The following is a 12,136-nucleotide window of genomic DNA, read 5'->3' as shown; positions in this document are numbered from 1 at the left end:
GTCTTCCTTTAAATCATTTATTTAGTTGTTAAATATTGTCATTAGTCAGAAACATACATTTCAAACGAATACAGAACATACCACAGATAAACAAATTATGTCTCCACACACAAACAGACACACACACGTACATTCAAACACACACACACACACACACTAGTGTAGGAGAGTCAGGGCTAGGGGTCAGGGCTAGGGGTCAGGGCTAGGGGTCAGGGCTAGGGTCAGGGCTAGGGGTCAGGCCTAGGGGTCAGGGCTAGGGGTCAGGGCTAGGGGTCAGGGCTAGGGTCAGGGCTAGGGGTCAGGGCTAGGGTCAGGGCTAGGGGTCAGGGCTAGGGTCAGGGCTTAAGGCCTCCAGAGGCTCCAGCTTGTTGGAGAGCACATTGAGGATGTTGTCAAACTTGCTGTAGCGTTCCGGCCGGCTGGCTCCGGACCCTTGACCCCAGAACAGCCTCAAAGCAAACTCTGTCTGGAACGCCTCCAGAAGCTCCGGGATTGGCTGCCAGCCACCTGTCAATCATACAGCATCAGCCAATCAGACTTGTCAGTGGGCTGGTCATGTACCTGGTTGTGTGTGTGTATTGTGTGTACCTATCAGTAGTGTGTGTGTGTGTGTGTACCTGTCAGTAGTGTGTGTGTGTGTGTACCTGTCAGTAGTGTGCGTGTGTGTGCCTGTCAGTAGTGTGTGTGTGTGTACCTGTCAGTAGTGTGCGTGTGTGTGCCTGTCAGTAGTGTGTGTGTGTGTGTGTGTGTACATGTCAGTAGTGTGTGTGTGTGCCTGTCAGTAGTGAGTCTGCCTGTGTGTGTACCTGTCAGTAGTGTGTGTGCGTGCTCCTGGTATTGGGGTGCCAGCAAGGCAATGCTGCGTGCTGATTGGAGGATGTCAAAGATCAGCTGACAGCCCTTGTCCGAGTGTTCCGCTAGCTCCTCCCCCTCCATCAGCATCAGCAGAGGAACGAGGTGAGGAACAGAGACAGGAGTCTGCACCACCGAGTCTACACACACACGTTATACACACACACACGTTATACACACACACTTTATACACACACATACACACACGTTATACACACACACGTTATACACACACACACACACACACGTTATACACACACATACGTTACACGCACACACACACACACACGTTATATATACACACACACACACACACGTTATATACAAACACACACATACGTTATACACACACATGTTATACACACACACGTTATACACACACACACGTTATACACACACATGTTATACACACAAAAGACTTTAAACACATTGCAATTTGCACTACACTACACAATTTGTATCTTTTATACGATTTGTATTTTTTTTAATATTTTTTTTTTATTGTAAATTATGGCTACTTTATATTTTATTGTAGCCTATATTTTTTTTAAATTCTAAATCCCCTTAGTATTGCTAGACTATGTACCTTTAGTATAGTTAGACCACATATTTAAGTTTTTAAGATTCCTATATGTTTAATGTATGCATCTTCCTGCCAAAGTAAATTCCTTGTCTGTGCAAACTTTCATGGTGATTAAAACCCTTTCTAATTCTTATGTTATCCACACACATGTTATCCACACGTGTTATCCACACACATGTTATCCACACATGTTATCCACACACATGTTATCCACACACGTTATCCACACACATGCTATCCACACACATGTTATCCACACACATGTTATCCACACACATGCTATCCACACACATGTTATCCACACACATGTTATCCACACATGTTATCCACACACATGTTATCCACACATGTTATCCACACACATGTTATACACACACATGTTATACACACACGTTATCCACACATGCGCTCACCGTCTCCCTGGCTCAGGGCCTTCATGAAGGGTTTGAGCTTCTTCTCAAACAGTACGGCTGCCTCGGTCTGGCTCCTCCTTAGAGTCCTCCAGGTCTTCTCCAGCCTCAGCACCTACACACACACAGGTATGTGTGTGTTGTGTGTGTATGGTGTGTGTGTGTGTGTATGGTGTGTGTGTGTGTGTATGGTGTGTGTGTGTGTACCTGGGGCATCTCCAGAGCCTTCATCACAGCAGAGAAGGCATAGAGGTCATGGGCGTGGCTTCTAAGGGCCTCAGCCAATAGGATGACCTTATGCAGCACTGCCGACCTTTGACCTACACTGCCGGTGCATCCCAGGATATCCACGGCAACACCCAGCGCTAGAAGGTGATGTCTGGGGGGAAGAGCAAAGGAGGGAGGTGGATATAGGAGAGAGGGAAGTATATATGAGTGTGTGTGTACCTCTCCATGAGGTCTTGTCTCAGCTGGTGTGTGTATGGTGTGTGTGTGTGTATGGTGTGTGTGTGTGTGTATGGTGTGTGTGTGTGTGTATGGTGTGTGTGTGTGTATGGTGTGTGTGTGTGTGTATGGTGTGTGTGTGTGTATGGTGTGTGTGTGTGTATGGTGTGTGTGTGTGTGTATGGTGTGTGTGTGTGTATGGTGTGTGTGTGTGTATGGTGTGTGTGTGTGTATGGTGTGTGTGTGTGTATGGTGTGTGTGTGTGTATGGTGTGTGTGTGTGTGTGGTGTGTGTGTGTGTATGGTGTGTGTGTGTGTATGGTGTGTGTGTGTATGGTGTGTGTGTGTGTATGGTGTGTGTGTGTGTATGGTGTGTGTGTGTACCTCTCCATGAGGTCTTGTCTCAGCTGGTGTGTGTGTGTGTGTATAATAATTATTATTTTTATTTTTTTAATAGCGCTTTTCTAAATACCCAAAGTCGCTTTACAAGTGTGAGGACAAGCAAAACAAGACAACAGTAAAATATAAAGACAAAGGATTGAACAAAACAGACAAACAGAATATTATACAGAAAAAGAAAACTAACATATAAGTCTAATAGTGGAGGGGAGGGAGCAGGGGATGTTCAGGTGAAGGCGAGGTTGAAAAGGTGAGTTTTGAGGGATTGTTTAAATAGTGCTATGTTGGGAGCCAGACGGATATGGAGAGGGAGGTCATTCCAGAGGGAGGGTGCGGCAGCAGAGAAGGCCCTGTCACCCCAGGTCCGGTGCTTAGAGGGAGGGTGCGGCAGCAGAGAAGGCCCTGTCACCCCAGGCCCGGTGCTTAGAGGGAGGGTGCGGCAGCAGAGAAGGCCCTGTCACCCCAGGCCCGGTGCTTAGAGGGAGGGTGCGGCAGCAGAGAAGGCCCTGTCACCCCAGGTCCGGTGCTTAGTCCTGATGGTTTTAAGAATGTTTGCGCCGGCGGACCTGAGGCAACGGGTAGGGAGTCGAGCGGTGGTTGAGCGGTTAGGGAATCGGGCTAGTAATCAGAAAGTCGCCGGTTCGATTCCCGGCCGTGTCAAATGACGTTGTGTCCTTGGGAAAGGCACTTCACCCTACTTGCCGCGGGGGAATGTCCCTGTACTTACTGTACGTCGCTCTGGATAAGAGCGTCTGCTAAATGACTAAATGTAAATGTAGGGGCGTGGAGGGGGAGGAGGTCAGAAAGGTAGGAAGGGGCCATGTTATTTAGGGCTTTGAAGGTGGTGAGTAGTATTTTGAAGTTGATCCTGTGTTTGACCGGCGTGTGTATGGTGTGTGTACCTCTCCAGGAGGTCTTGTCTGAGCTGGTGTCCGTGAGGCAGGAGCAGCAGCTCCAGCCCAGACCAAACTCCCATGATCCTCTTCTGCTCCTCCGTCACTCCAACCATCCTCAACACCTGGAACATCATGGGATAGCAGACTGGTCACCCCTGCCAACCTCACCCCTGCCAATCTCACCCCTGCCGACCTCACCCCTCCCAACCTCACCCCTTCCAACCTCACCCCTCCCAACCTCACCCCTCCCAACCTCACCCCTCCCAATCTCACCCCTCCCAACCTCACCCCTCCCAACCTCACCCCTCCCAACCTCACCCCTCCCAACCTCACCCCTTCCAACCTCACCCCTCCCGACCTCACCCCTCCCAACCTCACCCCTCCCAACCTCACCCCTCCCAACCTCACCCCTTCCAACCTCACCCCCGCCGACCTCACCCCTCCCAACCTCACCCCTGCCGACCTCACCCCTCCCAACCTCACCCCTCCCAACCTCACCCCTCCCAACCTCACCCCTCCCAACCTCACCCCTCCCAACCTCACCCCTCCCAACCACACCCCTCCCAACCTCACCCCTCCCAACCTCACCCCTCCCAATCTCACCCCTCCCAACCTCACCCCTCCCAACCTCACCCCTCCCAATCTCACCCCTCCCAACCTCACCCCTCCCAACCTCACCCCTCCCAACCTCACCCCTCCCAACCTCACCCCTCCCAACCACACCCCTCCCAACCTCACCCCTCCCAACCTCACCCCTCCCAACCTCACCCCTGCCAACCACACCCCTCCCAACCTCACCCCTCCCAACCTCACCCCTCCCAACCTCACCCCTCCCAACCACACCCCTCCCAACCTCACCCCTGCCAACCACACCCCTCCCAACCTCACCCCTCCCAACCTCACCCCTCCCAACCTCACCCCTTCCAACCTCACCCCCGCCGACCTCACCCCTCCCAACCTCACCCCTCCCAACCTCACCCCTGCCGACCACACCCCTCCCAACCTCACCCCTGCCGACCTCACCCCTCCCAACCTCACCCCTCCCAACCTCACCCCTGCCAACCACACCCCTCCCAACCTCACCCCTCCCAACCTCACCCCTCCCAACCTCACCCCCGCCGACCTCACCCCCGCCGACCTCACCCCTCCCAACCTCACCCCTGCCGACCACACCCCTCCCAACCTCACCCCTGCCGACCACACCCCTCCCAACCTCACCCCTGCCGACCTCACCCCTCCCAACCTCACCCCTCCCAACCTCACCCCTTCCAACCTCACCCCCGCCGACCTCACCCCTCCCAACCTCACCCCTGCCGACCACACCCCTCCCAACCTCACCCCTGCCGACCACACCCCTCCCAACCTCACCCCTCCCAACCTCACCCCTGCCGACCACACCCCTCCCAACCTCTCCTCTATCTAACCCTGAAGTGCATTATTGGATGATAACATCATAATAATAGAAATAACAATAACACTCAAAATAATAATAATGATTGTGTGTCCCTTCAGCTGTACCTGGCAGTCGACACTGAGCATGTGCAGCTGTACCTGGCAGTCGACACTGAGCATGTGCAGCTGTACCTGGCAGTCGACACTGAGCATGTGCAGGGCGGTGTTGTGGGCGTCGGCCTGGTTGAACAGCTGCTTCAGGTTCAGCAGCACAGACGGCTCCAGAGGACGGCTCTGGTCTGGCAGCAGCAGGGACTCAAAGCTGTCCAGCTGGAAGCAGGAGACCGGCTCTGTCTGGGGGGGACACACAGGACATCGTCTATGTTCACAACTTCTGCTTTAAAACATTTACTTTATGTAATAATCATAACATCATTAGCATGTCCTATAGAAGAGGAATAATAACCTTTACAACTCTGCATGCTAACACATACACAGACAGGCAGGCAGACAGATAGGCAGTTAGACAGACAGGCAGACAGACAGGCAGACAGACGGATAACCTGCGGTCTTTGGAAGGTCCAGTCCTCCTCAGGCCCCGCGCCTTCTGGGGGCGTGTCTGGCGAGAGGGCGTGGCCTGACAGGAAGGTGAAGGAGGTCTCAGTGAGCCGGGCGCGGCTCTGCCACTTCTCCTCCGCACGGAGACGCTCCACATGACCCTGCCTCCCCGATCCCGGCACCTGAACCAGCATCATCAGCATCATCAACACCATCAGCACCATCATCACCACCATCATCAGGGTTAGTTGGGTGTAGTTACCTGTATGACCAGCTCGTCGTATAAGGAGGCCAGGTCATCTCCATCCTTGCAGGGCTGAAGGGGCGGACCTCCGGGGAAGAGGGCAGAGACTCTGAGGGGTTTGGGCGGGGCTCTGGGGTGAAGCTGTCCGTCAGAACCCCGAAGGGTCACACCCCCTTCTGAGAGAGGGGGGAGGGGAGGGAAGAGAGTGAGGGTGTGTGTGTTATCTTTGTGGGAGGGGTGGGTGTGTGTTACCTGCGTGGGAGGGGCGAGTGTGTTACCTGGGTGGGAGGGGTGTGTGAGTGTGTGTTACCTGGGTGGGAGGGGTGTGTGTGAGTGTGTTACCTGGGTGGGAGGGGTGTGTGAGTGTGTGTTACCTGGGTGGGAGGGGTGTGTGAGTGTGTTACCTGGGTGGGAGGGGTGTGTGAGTGTGTGTTACCTGGGTGGGAGGGGTGTGTGAGTGTGTGTTACCTGGGTGGGAGTGTGTGTGAGTGTGTTACCTGGGTGGGAGTGTGTGTGAGTGTGTGTTACCTGGGTGGGAGGGGTGTGTGAGTGTGTTACCTGGGTGGGAGGGGTGTGTGAGTGTGTGTTACCTGGGTGGGAGGGGTGTGTGAGTGTGTTACCTGGGTGGGAGGGGTGTGTGAGTGTGTTACCTGGGTGGGAGGGGTGTGTGAGTGTGTGTTACCTGGGTTGGAAGGGCGAGTGTGTCGAGGTAAGGGACTCAACAGTGGTTCGCTGCCTGTACGGAACACTGGAGATATGGGGGCGGGGCCAGAATCCTTTGACTGGCCAATGGGAGGAGCACCTACAGAGACGAAGAGGAGCAACAAGAGCACCAGGTTAGAGTGTGTGTCTACTGTGTGTGTGTGTCTACAGTGTGTGTGTGTGTGTCTATAGTGTGTGTGTGTGTGTGTGTGTCTTAAGTGTGTGTGTGTGCGTGTGTGTGTACCTGGACGCAGGTTGCTGTCTGACTGAGCTGACTGTAGAGATGGTCTCCTGCCCAGGTTCTCCAGGTTAGCAGGCTGACTGCCACTCCTACACACACACACCACACGCACTTCTTTATGTGTTAATGACGTGTGTGTGTGTGTACCTTAGCAGGGTGCTGGGAGGCAGCAGTGTGTGTGTGTACCTTAGCAGGGTGCTGGGAGGCAGCAGTGTGTGTGTGTACCTTAGCAGGGTGCTGGGAGGCAGCAGTGTGTGTGTGTACCTTAGCAGGGTGCTGGGAGGCAGCAGTGTGTGTGTGTACCTTAGCAGGGTGCTGGGAGGCAGCAGTGTGTGTGTGTGTGTGTGTGTGTGTGTGTGTGTGTGTGTGTACCTTAGCAGGGTGCTGGGAGGCAGCAGTGTGTGTGTGTACCTTAGCAGGGTGCTGGGAGGCAGCAGTGTGTGTGTGTGTGTGTGTGTGTGTGTGTGTACCTCAGCAGGGTGCTGGGAGGCAGCAGTGTGTGTGTGTGTGTGTGTGTGTGTGTGTGTGTGTGTGTGTGTACCTCAGCAGGGTGCTGGGAGGCAGCAGTGTGTGTGTGTTGTAGCTGAGTCTCCTGGTGTGTTCTGTTCCTCTGCTCCTCTGGGGGACGCTGACCTCCTCCGCACCCCTGCTGATCACACGCAGGGGCACGGTGCGTGTGATCGGGTGAAAGATGACCGCGCCCGAGGCCTGGGAAATAGGCCGGCGGCCACCCACATAATAGCGAATCAGAGCAGGGACGTTGTCGTAGCGATCCTCCTCGAACTGGAACAGTTCCCTTGAGTATCCCTGCTCACACACATACACACACACATACCACACAAGGTCAAGTTTGTCATGTTTCTCTATACATTTGGTCCCCACAAGGGTAGTTAAACATGACCCTACACACACAACACACCACACACACACACAACACACACACACACCACACACACCACACACACACACACACACACAACACACCACCCACACACACCACACACACACACAACACACTCCACCTTCTTGGGTCTCAGCACCACTCTGATGATCTTGAAGTGCATGGGCTCGTTCCTCCAACAGCAGCTCAGGACGTAGTCCCCGGGGGAGGAGCTAGAGTCCCGCACAAGGAAGTCCCCATCCCTCTGCAGCAGAGACTCTGCCCCCTGCAGACACACAGGGTGTGTGTGTGGTGTGTTTATGGTGTGTATGGTGTGTGTGTAAGGTGTGTATTGTGTGTGTACCTCTCTGCTGACTGCTCCGTGGTACCAGGCATGGCTGCGAGGGTCCTCAGTGTTCAGTTTCAGCTCCTCCTCTAACTCCTTCTTCAAGTCCTCCATCTCCCTCCTCCCCCCAAACAGCTCACACACACACACACACACACATATACACAGCTTTCAATTATTGTTTCAGTAAACGTGAGTAGTCATGTAAGTGTCTCTGATGTTTGAGTGTGAGAGCTTGTGTGTGTGTTTACCTTCAGTTGATTCAGGTAAGCAGATATACTCCTTCTCTTACTGAAAAAAAGGAGAATAGGAGAGAGAGAGACCTTCAGCATAGTTTCCACAGGGGGGGTGGTAACTAAGCAGGTAACCCCCCCGTACTGACATACAGGAAGAAGGCTGCCTCTCTCCCAGTCCGCTAATAGATCCACTTCCTGTTCCACTTCCTGTTGCCTGGGACTGCTCTGTCCGGACAGGAAGCTGAGGACGTTACACATTGCCATGGAGACGGAGTTTAACTACCCTCCTGGTGTCCCTCTCCAAAGTTGTTGTGTGTGTGTGTGCTGTTATTGTACAGCCCTGATCCAGACACCAGGAACAACCATGGAATCAACCCCTCATGTTGTTCTATCAATAGAATAGAATAGTCTTTTATCGGTCTGTAGTGTCGTCTCCGGGGTTCATATCACAAGCACTCAACATTCCGTTAGAGGGGCGTTGTCCCGTACAAGCCACTCACACCTGTCTGCAGGTGAGGCTCGCGGACAGCCGGTAGAGGCGACAGTAGTTTTACACTCCAGAGTAGTAGCTAATTCTATTTGAACAAACGGGTGTTCAACCGTTTGGTTGGCGACGCTTCACCTTCACAACAACAGATATTTCAACCATTTCGATACAACACATGTTGCGTCATTTTAAATGTGCAAAGCAAAAAGAAAGATTAAAACACCTGATGATTCGTTAAGCACCGATGAGTACTAACGTCATATCACGTTGGACCATTTCCACTCCCGTGCATGAAGTTACCGGCTTCTATCTCATCAATCAACCCCGAGCTGCTCTGTCTGGTGTTTAACGGCAGAGTGGAATCAAACTTCTCACTGAAAAAACCTTCCTGTAGCAAAACCGTTCTGTTATCAAGTCACAATGCTCTCTGGTCCCGTACGGACCGTGACTTGACATGACACGTTAGCGTTTTGACCGGAGGAAATCCACCGAACTTTGACAACGCCTAAATCCGCTTACCTGAGAGCGCACTCACAGCACCATGTCGAGGCTTTAGTCACGGAGAAGCGATCCGGTCAACAGTCACGTACGAAGAAGCGAGTTCAGATCGAAAGATTCAAACACAAACTCTCTCCCCACACACATACACACATTCCATCTCACACACAAACACACACTATCTCTTGCTTACACATACATACTCTCGCACACACAAACTACAACAGCGAATTAAACCCCCTCCAATCCAGCGCCCTGCGTGCGCGCGGCACGGTGTGGGACGAGTACCCACAAGTTCTCCTGCACGATCTCCCCCCGGCCTCGAGCGTAGGAACACTGCTATCTGGCGCATTCCACAGATTCCGCTCCGAAGCCTCCCGGTTTGAGAGGGAGCGGGAGAGATTTCCTATCTCACCTGCATTAACAAGTCAACTTCAGTCGCACCGCAGTCCCGCGCTGTCCACACGTGAATCAGTCTATAGTTTGTCAGCTCCAGAAACGTTTCCACGTGCACTGGCGCTGGCCGAGGGGCGGAAACTCCGCTGTTGTTTTATTGAGTTAACGTTGTTGCTCAATAGCAGTCAGCTAGTCAACACACTGCCCTCAAGGCTATCCAACAAGGCTCAACAGATCTCCCTCCCTCCCTGTCTCTCTCTCTTTCTCTCTCGCTACCTCCTTGCCTGCCTGCCTCCCTCTCTCCCTTCCTCCCTGCCTCCCCCCCTCTCTCTCTCATTCCCTCCCTGCCTCTCTCTCTCTCTTTTTCTCTCTTATACACACACAAGATGTAACCATAGTTAATGATTGACAAAGCAGCAAGCTGTTGTATCACAGCACATTGGGAAGTGGTGGTTCCTTTGTGATTCTTGTCACTAGAAGCATGATTACACCCATGGGTTTTACAAGCGCGAGGACGAGCCTGAACTTGACAAACATGTCATGTAATGGCAAAAAAGTTTAACAAGCCTCTCTGTCTCTCTGTCTCTCTGTCTGTCTCTCTCTGTCTTTCTCTGTCTGTGTGTGTGTCTCTCTCTCTCTGTCTGTCTCTCTGTATGTGTCTCTCTGTCTGTCTCTCTCTGTCCTACTCTCCCTCGCTTTGTCTCTCTCGCTGTTTTCTCTGTACGCAAACACACACATGGGAGTCAGATGGCTGAGCGGTGAGGGAGTCAGGCTAGTAATCTGAAGGTTGCCAGTTCGATTCCCAGCCGTGCCAAATGACGTTGTGTCCTTGGGCAAGGCACTTCACCCTACTTGCCTCGGGGGGAATGTCCCTGTACTTACTGTAAGTCGCTCTGGATAAGAGTGTCTGCTAAATGACTAAATGTAAATGTAAATGCACACACACACTGATTTCTACACACATAAACACACAGATTCCTACACACAGTGGACATGTCTCAGTACCTGTGTTTGACCTCCTGACCCTGTTTGGGGGCATGTTCAGTGGACATGTCTCAGTACCTGTGTTTGACCTCCTGACCCTGTTTGGGGGCATGTTCAGTGGACATGTCTCAGTACCTGTGTTTGACCTCCTGACCCTGTTTGGGGGCATGTTCAGTGGACATGTCTCAGTACCTGTGTTTGACCTCCTGACCCTGTTTGGGGGCATGTTCAGTGGACATGTCTCAGTACCTGTGTTTGACCTCCTGACCCTGTTTGGGGGCGTGTTCAGTGGACATGTCTCAGTACCTGTGTTTGACCTCCTGACCCTGTTTGGGGGCGTGTTCAGTGGACATGTCTCAGTACCTGTGTTTGACCTCCTGACCCTGTTTGGGGGCATGTTCAGTGGACATGTCTCAGTACCTGTGTTTGACCTCCTGACCCTGTTTGGGGGCATGTTCAGCGGCAGGGCTTTCCCCCAGGGGGCGTAACTGTGTGAAGGAAGTGGAGAGTGTCACCTTGTCCATGCGACGTAGCCGTGGCAACACACTCTGACGAAACAAGTCTTTCCTGGACTTACCCTGGGGGGGGGGATCACAGGCATCATCAACATCAACACCATCATCCTTGTTGTTATGGTGATGTGGTCATGTGGTCTCACCAGGTCGATGGCGGAGCCTAGAGAGCCCTTCCTGGTCACCCTGCGCTGCACGCCACCTGCAGGTCAAAGGTCACAGCTGAAATATCTACACAGGTAGAGTCACCTGTGTGTGTAGTCCCAGGTGTGTGTGGTTGTGTGTGTACCTGTGTGTGTGTGTAGTCCTAGGTGTGTGTGGTTGTGTGTATAACTGTGTGTGTGTAGTCCCAGGTGTGTGTGTGTGTAGTCCCAGGTGTGTGTGTGGTTGTGTGTGTACCTGTGTGTGTGTAGTCCCAGGAGTTTGTGTGGTTGTGTGTGTACCTGTGTGTGTGTAGTCCTACATTTACATTTATTCATTTAGCAGACGCTTTTATCCAAAGCGACTTCCAAGAGAGAGCTTTACAAAGTGCATAGGTCACTGATCATAACAACGAGATAGCCACAAAACATTGCGAGTAGCCAAAACATGAAGCACACATTGTGAACAACCAAAGTAAGTGCCAAAGGGAAGAACCATAAGAGCATGTAGTTAAACAAGTTACAATTAAACAACATGAACCACTATAAGTGCAAGTGTACCTGTGGAAAAAACAAGCAACAACTAGAGAGGGTACAATTTCTGGGGAAATTGTAGGGTGTGCTTGCTTGCGTCGGTTGCACAGGGGTCCGTTTTTTAATGACATTTTTACAACTGATATTTCTGTATTTTATATAAAAATGCATACTTATTATTTATAAAGATTACATAGATTTAAAAGCATTTTTTTTTGCTGCTCATTTACAACTACGCGAAAATACGAGTGAAGTGTAGAATGAAATGGATGTCTTCTCATTTCCCCTGCAAGAGGCAGCCTCATCGTTGAATCAAAACGAATACATTTGGCAGACCGGTGTAAAAATTGACCTAATCTCTATGACTTAAACATCCTTTTAAGTTTTTCCCTTCTCGTGATAT

The 12,136-nt window shown here is 51.9% G+C and overlaps 1 protein-coding gene across 5 annotated transcripts in view; it reads right to left on the bottom strand.

Moving 5' to 3' along the window:
• Position 1: 1 nt before the first annotated feature.
• The window catches only part of sh2d3a (SH2 domain containing 3A), a 14,858-nt gene continuing 2,723 nt past the window's right edge, over positions 2–12,136 (bottom strand). The window contains exons 3-21 of one of the 5 annotated variants that reach the window (XM_062448540.1): positions 11,206–11,261; positions 10,968–11,125; positions 8,198–8,237; positions 7,965–8,081; positions 7,743–7,886; positions 7,262–7,527; positions 6,724–6,809; positions 6,460–6,579; positions 5,796–5,953; positions 5,539–5,715; positions 5,102–5,329; positions 3,590–3,705; positions 2,053–2,224; positions 1,849–1,960; positions 807–992; positions 348–507; positions 278–309; positions 191–238; positions 2–127 (exon numbers count right to left, since the gene is read on the bottom strand). In XM_062448540.1, coding sequence (XP_062304524.1) covers positions 228–238; positions 278–309; positions 348–507; positions 807–992; positions 1,849–1,960; positions 2,053–2,224; positions 3,590–3,705; positions 5,102–5,329; positions 5,539–5,715; positions 5,796–5,953; positions 6,460–6,579; positions 6,724–6,809; positions 7,262–7,527; positions 7,743–7,886; positions 7,965–8,081; positions 8,198–8,237; positions 10,968–11,125; positions 11,206–11,261 — 2,339 coding nt within the window. In that variant the 3' untranslated portion in view covers positions 2–127; positions 191–227. Of the gene's footprint in view, positions 310–347; positions 508–806; positions 993–1,848; positions 1,961–2,052; positions 2,225–3,589; positions 3,706–5,101; positions 5,330–5,538; positions 5,716–5,795; positions 5,954–6,459; positions 6,580–6,723; positions 6,810–7,261; positions 7,528–7,742; positions 7,887–7,964; positions 8,082–8,197; positions 8,238–8,328; positions 8,929–9,188; positions 9,797–10,967; positions 11,126–11,205; positions 11,262–12,136 lie in introns of those variants that run through there. The other 4 variants (XM_062448539.1, XM_062448543.1, XM_062448541.1 and 1 more) reach the window with 4 other exon arrangements.

The sequence above is a fragment of the Osmerus eperlanus genome, chromosome 22, assembly GCF_963692335.1.
Source record: "Osmerus eperlanus chromosome 22, fOsmEpe2.1, whole genome shotgun sequence".
Taxonomy (NCBI): domain Eukaryota; kingdom Metazoa; phylum Chordata; class Actinopteri; order Osmeriformes; family Osmeridae; genus Osmerus; species Osmerus eperlanus.
The sequence above is the reverse complement of the archived record's forward strand: the minus strand, read 5'-3'. Positions and strand labels throughout refer to the sequence as shown.